This window comes from Copadichromis virginalis, linkage group LG13 (assembly GCF_057382275.1).
Source record: "Copadichromis virginalis isolate Kocher_CV1m ecotype Utaka linkage group LG13, C_Virginalis_male_GT1.1, whole genome shotgun sequence".
Lineage (NCBI taxonomy): Eukaryota > Metazoa > Chordata > Actinopteri > Cichliformes > Cichlidae > Copadichromis > Copadichromis virginalis.
Genome location: NC_140630.1, coordinates 28,443,287 through 28,457,820, shown reverse-complemented (window position 1 = coordinate 28,457,820; position 14,534 = coordinate 28,443,287). Strand labels below are relative to the sequence as shown.

At 43.3% G+C, this 14,534-nt stretch overlaps 1 protein-coding gene across 4 annotated transcripts in view; it reads left to right on the top strand.

Annotated features, from left to right (window-relative positions):
* inpp5a (inositol polyphosphate-5-phosphatase A) overlaps positions 1-14,534 on the top strand; it is a 157,970-nt gene that overhangs the window by 114,710 nt on the left and 28,726 nt on the right. For all 4 annotated transcript variants that reach the window (XM_085478373.1, XM_085478372.1, XM_085478374.1 and 1 more), the window contains one exon: positions 1,499-1,583. In XM_085478373.1, coding sequence (XP_085334499.1) covers positions 1,499-1,583 — 85 coding nt within the window. The remainder of the gene's footprint in view (positions 1-1,498; positions 1,584-14,534) is intronic.

The window sequence follows — 14,534 nt, the reverse complement described above, 5'->3', positions numbered from 1 at the left end:
ATAAACTCTGGTGGATTTTGAAGACCTTTAAAAGGCATCGGCAGAGCAATTTCACTTGGTCTAACTAAAACAGAACATGGCAGAATATGTAGGTGCATTAGCCCGCTGGGTACGGGACCAGCAGGTTTATTTGTCTTGAAACCTTCAGTGTAGGAAAACCATTTTTTATCAAATTTATATTAACAGGTACAAAAAAACACTGAGCAAAATGAGAAGAAAGATTAAAAGGAAGTTAAGTAGAATCTCTTAATTCATTCAGATTTTCATTTGTTGAGAATTCAATCATGGTAAATGGTAAATGGCCTGTATTTATATAGCGCTTTACTAGTCCCTAAGGACCCCAAAGCGCTTTACATATCCAGTTATCCACCCATTCACACACACATTCACACACTGGTGATGGCAAGCTACGTTGCGTTTTGAAACATAAAACACCAAAGTCTACATGATAGGGATTGTTTAAAAAGCACATAGAAATGAGATAAAACCCTTTCCACCGTGGCAAACAAATCCAAGCCGAGGTCCAGGCTTACAGGTGCCCACTTGCACTCACAGTACTACATATATCAGTGACAGAGACGTATAAGAAAATTCTGGCAAGCAAAAATCAGTGCCATAAATCACACAAGAATAAGTTATATTGATGAAGTAGCACATTTCTCTCTCTGTCTCACTGTCTGCAGTTTCTCCTTTCTGCCATCTTAACGTTTAATAAATTCATGCCTGGTTTTCCGCTTCAGCTACATGCACATTCTTTTAACTCTGTTATCAAATCAGCCTCGTGTGAAAAAACGAAGACCTCTGGTTTTATACGAGTCTGTCCCAGATGTGTGCATCATAAGAAAATGCTGCTCCGCTGTGCTTTTTGTGCCTTAGCACCAAATCAGAAAATGCGCTTTGGCTCTAAACCTCTCAGCGCTTAATAAGTTAACAGGGTTGAGTCTGGTTTACTCACACGTTGATTAGTTCAGCAAAGTGAATTTTCTTTGCAATCAAAGCAGATTGTCAAAGGAAACGGTCACACTTGATTCATTTAATTGTGGCGTCACCTGAGAATGACTGTTTTCAAGCTGAAAGCAGCATTTACTCGAAGCCCTCGCATGTATCCAAAGGTGAACTGGACTTAGGTCATTTAATAGCAGCGTATCAGTCAGGAGTTGAAAATCCTGCAAATGGATCACTAGATATTTTTTAAAAGACAAATGCAGCAATTTCATAGAATTTTCTTCTTCATTCTCCTTCATACTAAAAATGAGGCTTCAGATAAAATGTTTCTACTGTTTTCTGCCTGCTGAGTGCTGCAAAAGTGCTGAAAGCTTGGATCAGATCACAAAAAATTTTAATTGAAGTGATCAGACCACCAGGGGGTGCTGAGGCCCTCATGAACTTAACAGCCTGAGTCAAAGGAACTGATAACCTTTGACACCTGATGGTGATGAATGTCAGATTTTTTCTATTATTTATGTTTTTGTGTGTGTGTGGTGTTAATGTTTTGCAGGATCACGGACCAGCGGTATGAGAAGCTGCCATTTTTTGTCTTCGGTGACTTTAACTTCAGGTTGGACTCTAAGAAAGTTATTGAGGTGAGTAGGGTTTGTTTTCTTGACATATTAGTAATGGATGGCTATCTGTATACATTATCTGGGCGTTATGGGGATGTAATGGCACAACAGAGAGCTAATGACACACTGTACACACGTGCGGTTACGTGCTATCAAATCCATAGTGATACAGCATCGTGCCATAAAGCCTTTGTGTGTGTGACTGTGTTTGTGAGGGTGACCGCAGTATAGTAAAAGTGGTTTTAGAGCCTCACTGTCTCTTTAGAGTTATGACTCATTAAACGCGTCACTGTGGCCGGCCCAGCTGTGTTTGCCGACCGAGCCTCGGAGTGCATTGTTATGTTATGGTGCCATTCACAGCTCTTTCTCCTCTCCCTTCCTCCCTGGCTCCTTCCCTCCCCTCTTTCTTCGTCCTCCTCCTCCTCCTCCTTCCTTCTTTTGGTGCAAACGTAGCCATGGCTAAGGTCGTCGTTTAGTATTCTCCTTGGGGAGATGAGGAAATTATAGAAGACATTGCAGACAGCGTTGTGGTAACAGAGTAGGGGAGACACTTGTTAGCGGGTCTTCTCCCTCCTCTCCAGCACAATGGTCCACGAATCAGTGGGCCTGCTCAAGGTGTGAGCATTGTTCATTTCAACCCTATTCAGAGGAGAGGGAAGAGGAGGGGAGGCTTTCTGAATGGAGGGCTTGAATGCTTAAATGAGTTAGGAAGGACTTAACTTTGTGTGGCACAGAAAAAAACTTTTTTTTGTAGTTTAGCCATCCAGGCACTAGGTGGGGCAGTAAATCACCGCCTCTTCTGTGGCAGCCAGCTAAGTGGGATGGACATCACATGTTTTTACTCAGCGATCTATCGCGGGCATTGATTAATGGCCTCAAAGTTTATGCAGTACATTTGATTTTGGTGCTGTAATTGGATCACATTAAGCCGCTGGTCATGTGAGCATGCGTTGCTTTGGAGATAATAAATAAACGAACAGAATCCACAGCAGCAGATGTACAAACACACTGAGGCTATTCAGAAGTCAGCTTCTGCAATTACATGTCACCTGGCACACATTTAGGATGCCACATTGATTTTCTGTCAACGATGGGCTGTTTTAAATCTTATCATCTCTGCGGAAAAAAAGACAGTGTTCCAGGCATTCAGATATGAAGGAAAACTGTATTTTCAATGCCAGTACTGGCAGGGAATATGGCTGCATTAAGCTGAAAGGAAAGCATCCAATAAAGTCAGATGAGATGAATCAGAGTCTATCTGTGTTTATCCTCTGCAGCTAATTATAGATAACTCTCTCCTCATGTTTCCTGTCTTGTCCAAGCTGCTCTGTGGTCGGTAAACTCTCCACCTCTCTGTGTCTGCATTGCTGTGAAATGCTGTTTGAGTGCAGTAAGGGGTCGTGACCCCTTTTCCAGGGATGTGTCAGGCTTGCATCGGTGTGTGCCCCATTTCTGCCCCCCTTTCCCCTCCATAGAACTCCTTTCTTATGCACCTTGGCCCCATTCACTTACACAGTCACATCCAATGCGAATACACACACACACACACACACACACACACACACACACACACACACACACACACACACCAATTTGTTAGACCTAATGACTGATTGATTCGCCCTGTTCCCAATGGGAAGTTGGAGCACTAGGCCAGCGTATAAACTGCACCCAAACTCACCTTTCCTCCAGCTTAATGAGGGTTCCTCAAACAAGCCGAACATTTAATGGGGACCAAAAAAAGCTGATGATGTCATCTGACCGAAATGTGATCCGGTGATCAACCTGTCTGATTTAACGGCGACCTGCGTGTTAGCCGTAGAGAGGGCTGTGATGTCACCAATATAAACAAATGGGTTGCAACCTCTGCGCAGGGTGTAACTCACAGCCGGGAGGCCGTTTTAAGCCCTTTAATGACAATTAATGTCAACAGGACAATTAGTGCACATCTACTGAAGTGCTTAACTGTAGATGGGCTGCTAGCGGATCGATCGTCCATACTTATCCGAAGATTGATTCAGGCACAGGGAGGCTGGCGCTCTTTCTCCCTGTCTAAGAATCTCATTTTTTTGCTTTTCTCGCTCTTCGTTCTCTTTTTTTCAATCGATAGAAACAGGCTGGGCGAAAACAAAATAGCCAAACTGATGAATAGATACTTGTGTGTACTTTTGCTGTGTTAAGTGGATGAAATATTTGCAAAATTGAACTACTTGGCTTTTTGATTTGCTGTGCATTGGGGACAGCTCTCAAAACACCCAGAGGGCTCCCTAGGCCTCACTTTGAGAATCACTGGATCAGAAAATACTCTAGTACATTTCTCTACAGCTGCACGCTACACCACTCCTCTTCTTCTCTGTCTCTTGTCCATTGTGGGGGACTAGACTGTGGACAACATCTAGCCACTCCCATGTCACCCATCCTGCCTTGTGGGAGGGCAGATGGGACAGGGAGTATTTTAGGATGTATCCGTGTGTGCACAGAGAAGGAGGTGGGTTCGGAAGGCAGTGGGTTTGTCATTGTCACAGGGCAAATTCCAGGTGGCAAATTCCTGGCATGCTTGCGCGGCAGGATCAGTAACCAAAGGCCTGCGGCTGCCCCCCTCCTGCCCACCCTGGGCAACCCCATTAATTGTGTCCGACAGAGGGAATTGGTTTCAATTGACCCCCATTCAGCGGCCCTTTGACTCGCAGACAAAAGACACAGCCACGTGGAGACTAATGCTCAGGCTGAGCAGCATGGAGGTGGTCCATGCCCCGCCAACCTTCTCTCTCCTCTCCCATGGGTGTGATCATGATTTGGCTTGATCATGCTTTGCATCAGTGCTGATAAAACAAAGAAGTACAAAGGAGACGTTTTGAATCAGTCCATTTATATCCCTTATCAAGCGCTCATGTTCAAGGCACATTCAGGACATTCATGATAAGCGGTGTAAAGATAGAGCATGCTATTAAAACACGGCTGCATATCAATCTCTAACTTCCTTTAGGGAGTCTGAGTCTCATGTTTTTGAAGGAATGCCCTGAAACCTGTTAGACCAACGTTACCCCCAAAGGCTGTGTTTGGTCTTCTTCATTCACAATCGAGGCCAGATACTACCGCTCACTGCAGGTGACTGTTAGGCTTAAAATAAACCAAAAAAGTAAAATTCTGTGAGTGAAACAGGCTGTTAACAGTCCATTTAATTTATTTATTTTTTTCAAAGATGTTTCAATACTGACAGTCGGGTCTAACTGACCACCTTTGTAAATTTCAGTGCACCTTAGTATCCAGCGATAATCTTGACTGGCAAAAAGAATTTTGTGTAAGTTAGACAGAACAACTCATTTAATGATAAATTAAGCCAAAAAATTTTCAGTCGTTATTCAGTTAACAGCTTTGTTGCTAAAATGTTTAATTGAAACGATGCCGTAATTGCTCAGAGCCCAAGGGGACATGCCAGGAAACACCCTGATCTCCAGTGGTTGTTCAACCAGCAGTTAATGTTTATAATTAAATGTTAATTTGTTAAATACAGAAACGATTAATATTTAATAGGTGAGGATCTGGACTGAAATTTCCAGTTAAGGACTGAAATGGCGTAAGGATTCCCTGTATGCACATTGTTATTGTAAAATAGCAGTCATTGAAAGACAGCTAATATAAAGTCCCACACAAACCATTAGTCACTGTGTTTTAAGTAACGCTCAGGTGACAACAGTCAACCTGTACCTGTACACTTAATCTTATTATTGAAATCTGCTGCCATCCTTTCACCCTACAGCTGCTCCCAGGCTGGGCTCTCAGTTAAGAAGCCAGATCATATAACCTTTGTCGAACCGTGCACACCTACACTGAACATCTTTTTTTCTATGGTTCCACGCTTCAGTCAGAAGGTGGTAAAAGATGGCGTGTATTAAAGAGTATATGCGTGTCCCTCGAGGTGGCCCGTGGCTGTGAATCAACAGTGTCGATGACAGGCTCAGGGCTCTGTGCCTGGACTCCTAGTATATTTAAAATCCCTCCTAATTAAACTTAATAGAATGTAAATTTAATATCTGCAGAGATTGTGTGCTGCTGGCCAGCCCGCTCCAATTTAAGGATTGATAGAGGCCAGCGTGGAGGTTAATTGCTGACTTGATCTACTGTCCCCGTGACATGGTGCGGGGCTGTTTTAATTGGGCCTGATCTGCTGCTACATGGACAGATTTCATTAGACTAGCTGGCCTCTCATTGACTGGAGAGAGACACTAAGAATAGCACCCCCTGTCTGCACCTGCAGGAAGTGGAGAGGGCTGGATTGGGCATCAATCTTCCTTCCTTTGTCCTGTGTCCTTTCTCTCGCTTGAGCAGCATGAAATTAAAGGTGGGGCCCTAGACTAGCCCCACTCCTAATGAATGCTGTAAAATGCCTAGTAATGACAGAGCAGCGTGATAGATCATTCATTTTTCACACAGTGCAATCACTCAGTGCACATGCTCGTGACTATGGGAGCAGAATTACAACCAAACATGTTTTTTTTGGACATCACTTTTCTCATGAATGTCATGTTTTCTTATTGAGCATGTGGGTGCAAGGACCTCAGTCATTTCCAATCTACAGCCACCTTATTTATTCCTTTTTGATAATGCAATATGAATATTACAGTGGTTGTTGTTCAGACAGTGGAAAGAAACAACGCGTATATTATCTGGAGTGTCTAACTAAAACCAGCAGCAGTTCATCAGGTCCATTGTCCGGGCTGCTGAACCTAACCCTGGTAAATAATTTGCGCTAGTAAAGGCTAAACAATTTTTCCCTTTTTAGCCTGACTTTGACTAGCATGTGTGTATCAGGCCAGCTATAAATCAAAAGGCAGCCAGTGTAATTAAGTGTACACTACATTAGTCAGGCTAATTAATTTTGGGGGCCATCCATCCATTAACCAGCGGGCCAGCACTGATTGGGCCTCTGTTCTGTGGAACCCCCGACACTGGGGACTGCGACCTTCCTTGGCTGCCCTCATCTTTCCAGATACACTCATGCATTGATACCCAGAGACACAGATGTATACACAGTCATATATGTACCAAGTCTTTTGGAATTTGCCTAAAAATCTTCCTGCACCTAGAAGGGCACTTAGAGAGCACATTTTGAGCCAAGGCCATTACCCCGTCTTGCAATTTTAAAGAGCAGCCCAGCGCTGAAATTTAATGGCTCTTTTTTTCCACCTCTCTATAGTGTTTAATCAAATTCAGACTGGATGTTTTCGCAACTCTAGCTGATAAACAGTTGGATGCCAAAATGAGCACGACACAGATCACATACCTTTGCCTTTGCTCGTGTGGAGGAATGACCGCTTTCAGAATTCTCGAGGACGGCGTTGCTAGCAAGAGGAGGCATTGGAGTGCTGTGTTTGACTATTTTATTGCTAGGCCAGATTGTATTGACAAATCCCTTCCAATGGTCGTGGTAATCTACTAAATCAATACACTTTTTCCATGAAAGACTACCCACCTGACATTGTCTTAATTGTCCTGATGCAGTAAACCTCATTCATTTACTGCACCGTGCAAGTCAAAATAGAGTTATTAGCACCTACTGTTTGACCTACGCCTGTTTATGGCCCCAGTGGTTAGACATTAGGGGTGGGGGAAAAAATCGATACTGTGTAGTATCGTGATATTTTGTTTGCTAATAATGTATCGATACAGGGACAGCAGAAATCGATATTTTGTTACAAAAAAAAGTTTTTGTGGACTCTGACTTCAGAGCATGTTGATCCTTTTTCTGAGCAAGAATCCTGACATTCCTTCACTGTCCAAATGTGTTTAACTTTTTTTTTGGCAGCAATAAACATGACAGTTTACTTATTTTAATTTAAGACATGTTTTATTTTAATTAAGTTTAAAACTTTTTTATTTAATGTAAAATTATATTTTGTTTTAATTTACTTTCAAATTCTTCAGTTGCTGAATGGGCTTCATAGTTTTCAGAAACTGCTTAGTTCAGAATAGCTATAATTGTACCAGATGGTTGCATTCAGTTAAGTTGGACTAGACTATAATACAAACTGTTCAGTTTGTCAACAATAAAACTGACTGAAACGAGAGAAAGTCTGAGTGTGAGACTTTGATATTAGATATGAATATTGATAAAGTTTACCTTTATGTACAGAATCTGAATATCGCAAAATATTTTTAAAAATTGCAATAATATCGTATCGTGCGTTAAGTATTGTGATAATAATGTATCGTGGGATGTATGGTGATTCCCACCCCTATTAGACATGTGGAGATATTTCCTTACAATACAATAACGGCATATTATCTGGCTTAGAAGAGTCCAATCTATCACAATGAGTGCCCATTATATCACTGATAACCCATCTGGATATAGAGGGAGACTATTCCCTCTAGACAACAGAGCCTGTTCTCTCTCCCTCTTCTCTCTGTTTGCTTTTGATGCTAATGAATACAGCGGCGAAGACACGGAGGAGAAAAAACGAGTTCAGCTACGAGGGCGCAAACTTGAGAGATGCAGCTTTGATGGCAACGCTGTCCATATAATTAAAACCCTGGCAAATGAAGAACAAGCAGTGGCTTCTGTTGGTCCTGCTCATTAACAACAGGCCGTTTGAGCCTGGCGCCAGCCATTGTGTACTTGGGGGAAGGTGGGGAGGGGCGCTGTCACTGGCAGCTGGGAACGCCATGCCAACAACGGTGGGATGGCGTGACAAACCGAGCCAAGGATGAGCGCAGAGCCTGGCACCAACGGGGCCCGGGATGGGACGCCGTCTTGCTGGCCCCTGGGGTTGGTCTCGGTCAGGGCTGTAACCTGAGTTACCCCACAGCCCCGCACTACTGCTGTCTTCTCCAGCTGGAGCCACTGTTTAGATGTCTCTTTTTTTTGTACTTCAAACCTATTCTATTAAGCAGCTGAGTGACAGATTCATCGGCAGTATATTTGAGTTATGAGTTTTCCCCCCCTTGAGTTGACCATTACTCAGTTAATCTGTTGATTACATTCTCTTTAACTGACTTAATGTCTATTTTTTAAAATGTAAAAAAAGGAGGAACTTACATCTTTTAATTGGTTAATACTAGGGATTCTACATATCGGTATCGGTCCGATACTGACCTAAATTACTGGATCGGATATCAGAGAGAAATAAAAAATGTAATCCGATCCATTAAATATTACAAAAGTACCTCACAAAACTTGCGACATGGCGTAACCCAGCTCATGACCTTAGCACTTCGGAGCAGTATGCGTCACGTCATAGAGCGGCTGTGGCGACCTCTCGGCGGTCTGGTTGAGCATTTGGAGCCTCGCTACCAAACCGGCATTTCATCTCCGAGAGAGCTATCCCAGAGAAGTAAAGCATATATGTAAGTTCATCTCTGAATGTTTGTAAAGCATTCCCACGTTAAGCTTAACAACCGATATAATGAGCGACTGCCTCTTCTCTCCCCCTCCCTCTCCTGTTGCTACTTCAAATTGAAACTGATCAATGATCAGCTGATCGGCTTTTCTGTCGCGAGTCCCGTCTCTCTTGTTTGTTTATCACCCACTTTGCGCCAGAAAGAGGAAACCAGGCTGAACAACAGCAGCACGTTTAAGCTTGATAAGCTGTTGTTAGAATTTATTTAGCTGGTAACTGTGCAGGGGCGGATCTAGCAAAGTTTTGCCAGGGAAAGGGGGGATACAAAGAAATACTTTTCTTTCTTATTCTCCAGCTTTTAATAAATAATTATCTGAATCTTACAACCAAAGTTTTCATCTGATGTAAAATATATAGAAGTCCATTACTGTATATAGAAACTGTTAAGTCTAATATACCCTAGTAAGCTATACTACTTTTTCCTTTGGGAAGGTACCATCTGTGCAGTCTGCAATTCTGTTGAAGAAAGATGTTGAATCTATTTCATTATTGTTGAAAAATAATTGATTCCTGTGCATTTGTTTTACACGTGCATTAAATTAAAGTCGATTATGTCGATTAAGCATCACAAGGCAAAGGGTGGGGGGTGGTTTCCTATTTTTTTTGCTGGGAGTTGGCAGCGCTATTAGCTAGGTTGTTTAATATTTCCACTAAGTTCTCTTTAAAATAGCAGAATAGGGAGGATGGTGCAGGTTTATGTCTATTAGATTGATCAGTGTTGCTGATCTGTGAAATATTTTGGGTGCAGTGTATTTTTTGCATACAGGTATAACAGAATAGCTTTAGTGTTTTGGTTTTTAAAACTTGAGTATGAACTTATACAAAATTCAGCAAGATATTTAATAAAAAACTGTTTTATTGATTATATATATATCGGATTCATATCGGTATCAGCAGAGATCCAAATTTATGATATCGGTATCGGACATAAAAAAGTGTTATCGTGCCATCTCTAGTTAATACTCAGCTAATCAACAAATGAAAAGCGCGCCGTAAGGTGATGCACCTTTGAAGATTCCTTTAAAGGTTCTAGAGAGATGGCTCTTTACTATTGGTTCATATCATGCCACAGTGTAACACCCACAGTGCACCTGATAAGTTTTATACAAACAATATAGATACTATAAATTGATTTAGTGATCAATCAGGTCTGTCTGTGAATACCAGTGGACTCAATGCATGACTTAAAAACATTTAATCCATTGTTTTGTCTAAGCAACATAAGAGCTCTATAAATCATGAATAATCAACTTTGGCTTCCACCACAGTCTTTCTTTATGTTTTGCTTTATTGATGGTTTGTCTCATCTTCTGTTAGTCAGTATGGACACCCGGCTTTGAAAAATAACCCAGGGAGGAACGACAACAGCTAACAGTGATGCTGTTATTTAGTCCAGATGAAATGTGGCATAAACTGTGAAGGATAGGGATCTCTTTGTGCCTGGTACATAGTGTCCGACTTGTATGATGTCAGTCTATTTTTGACTAATGCAGTCCTCAGCGTTTGTAAAACAGAGCACAATAATAGTTTTTTCTCTGTCCCTCTGAAGGATTGAGTGGCACATGTCGTCGCTGCGGGCTGTGCACAAACATGCACACATGCAGCATTTGAATCATAACGCATATAAGCACAAGAAGCAGTCTTTATGAGAATAGCGGCACGTCGCAAGTCAGACATGATTCCTTTTTCAAATCAGGGAACTATTTAACTCGTGGCGTTTGCGAGCTTGGGCTCATTCCACTGCAAACTTTGAAAAGCGATGACAAAGAATAAACATTCCCCTGTTGTTAAGGAAGCCGGCAAACCTGCAAGGATTATTTAAACAAGTTGGCCGACAGGATTCCCAGTGTGAATCTTTACTGTCAGCACCAGAGTGATGTTACTCGACAATGGCTCATTGTAACACAGCTGTAAACCCGGTGTTGGCACCACGGGCTTTTAAACAACTCTGCCCACTGACATTAAAAGTCACCGGGCTCCATTCACATCCACACACAAATATCCCATCATATTTAAGAGGGCCCATTAAGGGCCACATTGAGAATTCATGGCCCTTTCTCTCACTCTCCCTTGTGATTTATCGGTGGCGAACATATTGCCAGGCCCTTTCAGAAGGAGTGGCTCAAGTTTTTGTCTTAGAGGAGGCCCAAAACAATGCATCTCAGGCACATTTCTCCGACAGGGCCGGGGGCCGGGGCTGTCCTAACATCTGTTTGTGTCCAGAGCCAGGCGGGCCCGGAGCACAGCGTGCCTCGGTGGCCCCCTTCTCCTCTCCTTGGGGGTCTTTGTTCCCGATTTCATGCTATCAGAGCGGCAGCATGTTTTCCTGCGCAGAGCTGTCACTGATATAAAAGGCCCTGAGTGGGGTCACATCAAGAGGGATGGGCATGAAAAATTGGTAAAATGTATCACAAAGCCCACCCACTAGATGGTTGCCTAGCGCCCTGTGGTGGGGGATGTCAAGACCCCTCCGCCTCCTCCTCTGTTACCTTCCCTTTTCCCCTTTCCTTTGCTGAATTACACCTCTCCCTCTCTCTCACCCTGGTGGACAAGCACATCATTTAGATGAAATGGTGCAAACAAATTAACGGGTGGTGCTTCAAATAAGTCTGCGTTCTTTGTGTGTGATGAGGGTTTACTGGGGTCCTACCAGTAGGAAGGAAGCTGGTCACCTGCCGGCCCGCCTGACTGAAAAAGCCATCAAATGCTCTCTCAGAACAAGAACAACTCATTTGTTACACGTATGAAGATATGTTTTTAACATTTGATGAAGTCTGTGTTTAATTTGCTTCTTCAAAAGTTGTGGAAGAGTCTCCATGATTGCAGCGCGTCTCGTTTACAGTGCTAACCACGCTCCGGCCTCTTTCGAAGAGTACAGAATTACTCTCTCATTAATTGTTAGGACCTGATTTTATCGAATACCAGAGTAATGAACTCAACATACTCTGTATGCTTATTGGACCGTCACTAATCACCAATCAGTGATTGGGCCTTCGATATTCCCTAATTGACTCGGCAACGACAAATCACCTCGCTGTCTGTTTCCTTTAATTGATTCCTGCGGTTTAGAGCTGCTGCAGGAGCAGGTAAATTAAATGAGAGAGCAATGTTTTCAGGTGCTTAGTAAGTGCTTATACTCTATCAATAGCGCTGCTGCCGCCTATATTTTAATGCGCTACAATGATTGCTTCACGGTTGGATGTGAATTTGTTTTCTCATTAACAGGATAAATGCCGTCTTTAGGTCCGAGGTGTTAAGAAGAAGTCGTGAATGGCCGTGGCGCTGCCGGCTACTCCTTCACATCACAAAGCTCCCTTTTTTTGGGAGGAATTGTAATAAGTGCAGCTAACATTCAAATGAATGGCTATTGAGCAATTTAAGCATGCACGGCTTTATTGAGAGGTTAAGAGAAGCCGGTACGTTAAACAGTCTTGCAGACATCTGCCGCGGTTGGTTTCAAAGTGCTGACTAAAAGTGGCAGGGGAGGTTTCTCAGATTAAATCTCTCATTAGGTTTTCTTTGTACAGGTGGCAGTAATGTGTCAAGAGTCCGGGCCTGAGACAATGCCCTCCTCTTACTGGGACTAATATGGCTCTGGAGAGCCCAGCCTCCTTTTACTGCCACTACTTTACACAGAGACACAGTCACAATGAAGCATCTGGTGGCCTTTTCCTGTGTAGAAAGCTTTTCTGCGGCTATTGTGTCAGCAGCAAGTGTGCATGTGCGAGAGAAAGAGACAGAGAGATCACGAGGCTTAGTGCGTTTCTGCAGCTCGAGCCGACTTGTCGCAGCAACTGTCCGTTTCTCTTTAAAAACTTAACTCGAATAGATGATTTCTGAATAACTCCCCTCAGCTCCAAGCTTGGGTGGGTGGCCAAGTGCGTGCTCGTGCATCTGTGTGTGTATGCGTGAGTAAAAAGAGGAAAAAAAAAACAACCCAGTAGTTGGAGGTCACAGGGGTCAAAGTGATGAATTTTTATAGGCCTGTTCCTTGTGTTTCAGCCCTGTCCCTTTCTCTGCGCGCTGCACTGCCTCTCAAAGACAACCATGCAGGGCAATTTGTCCTGCGGGGCCCTGCAGAATGGGCCAGCAGAGAAGTTAAATACCAGGGGTGAACACACACACACACACACACACAAAACATACACATACATTGAGTTTCTCTCTCACACAACCCTCCGTCCTGTTGTCCCGAATGATTTGTGGCCTGTCCATTATCAATTCCAGGGGGACAAATGCTTTTGGTGGGTTTCTGAAGGTAAAGCCAGAATGGCAGCCCTCATTGTGCCATTGTTTTTAGAGAAGTTTCCCAGATGTTATAATGCACAAGATAAATAGGGCACATTATCACTACCTCGCACGCCCTCTTACCTCTTACCAAGCTCTTTTTTTTCTTTTTCTTTTTTAGCAAGGGCGTGGCAGGTTAGAGGACCTCCTACAACGCGCACACTGCCATTGGCCATCAACATCAGCTCTCACCGCTGCTCACTGAGTTCATGGAAAGGAGTGAGAGTTCTGTGTGTCTCACTTGGTGTCAGGGGAGGACACAGGCCAGGTTTACTGGGGTCAGCCGCCGACCAAGTGGGTCACACAGACTAACTTTGCGTTCACGCTGAATCCCCTTACCACTGTATATATGTGTGTGTGTGTGTGTGTGTGTCAGTGATGAATCCACTGTGTTTGGAGACATTAAATTAGCCAGTCACAGGGAGAGCGGAGTGGATAACTCTGGCTTGTGTCCAGTCAGATGAGGTGGGGAGGGGTCACAGCTGATTTACTGGCTCTCCTGTGTAATAGCTGGCAGGAAAGCATGGCCGAATTTGTTGTCTGCTACTTTGGATGCCACCTTCTCCCCTCGTTCGTGCAGATGTCGCAATCGCGTGCGCAGGATGAGCGTGATGAACGACGGCGAGTGGAATAAAAGCGATCGGAGTGCCGAGCAATTCGCGCTGAACCTGCCACCCCGGCTGGCACACCTTAACTCAGCTGGCAGCTTGGCTTTGCGTGGCAGCTAGAAAATAATGGTGCATTCTGACAATGCCAGTGCTCCCGCTGACACAGAGGGGAGCCCCCGTCCCCTGCCTCTAGTAATGAAGAATGAATACTTAGCTCATTGTCCACTCATCCTCTTGTCTCTTTCTGCACACGCTCTCATACTTTCCTTAATAATCACTGGGCTTCTGTGGGAGGGGGGGGGTCCATCACATAGGTTGGGACATGCAGTTTACATGAAATAAAAGCATATAATAAACTACATGCCTTGAATATGAAATTAATTTTCCAGCGTTGCCTTTCATTTATTTTGTTTTGAGCAATAAAAAGGTAAAACATAAAGGTTAGTTAATGTTAAAAAAAATCAAGAGATACTTTTATTGTATTTAATATCTGAAATCTTGTTCGTCTTTTAAACCTGAGCGGTGTGATTTTCATTGAATGCTCCCTTCTGTTTGTGCATCCCATTAGCCTTTTTCCTCTTCTAAATGTTGACTTGTGAAACAAACCTTTGCACATTGTCAAGACTGCTATGCTGCCCTGAGAGGGTTTCTTAGTGTTTAAGCTGGGAACGGTGGAT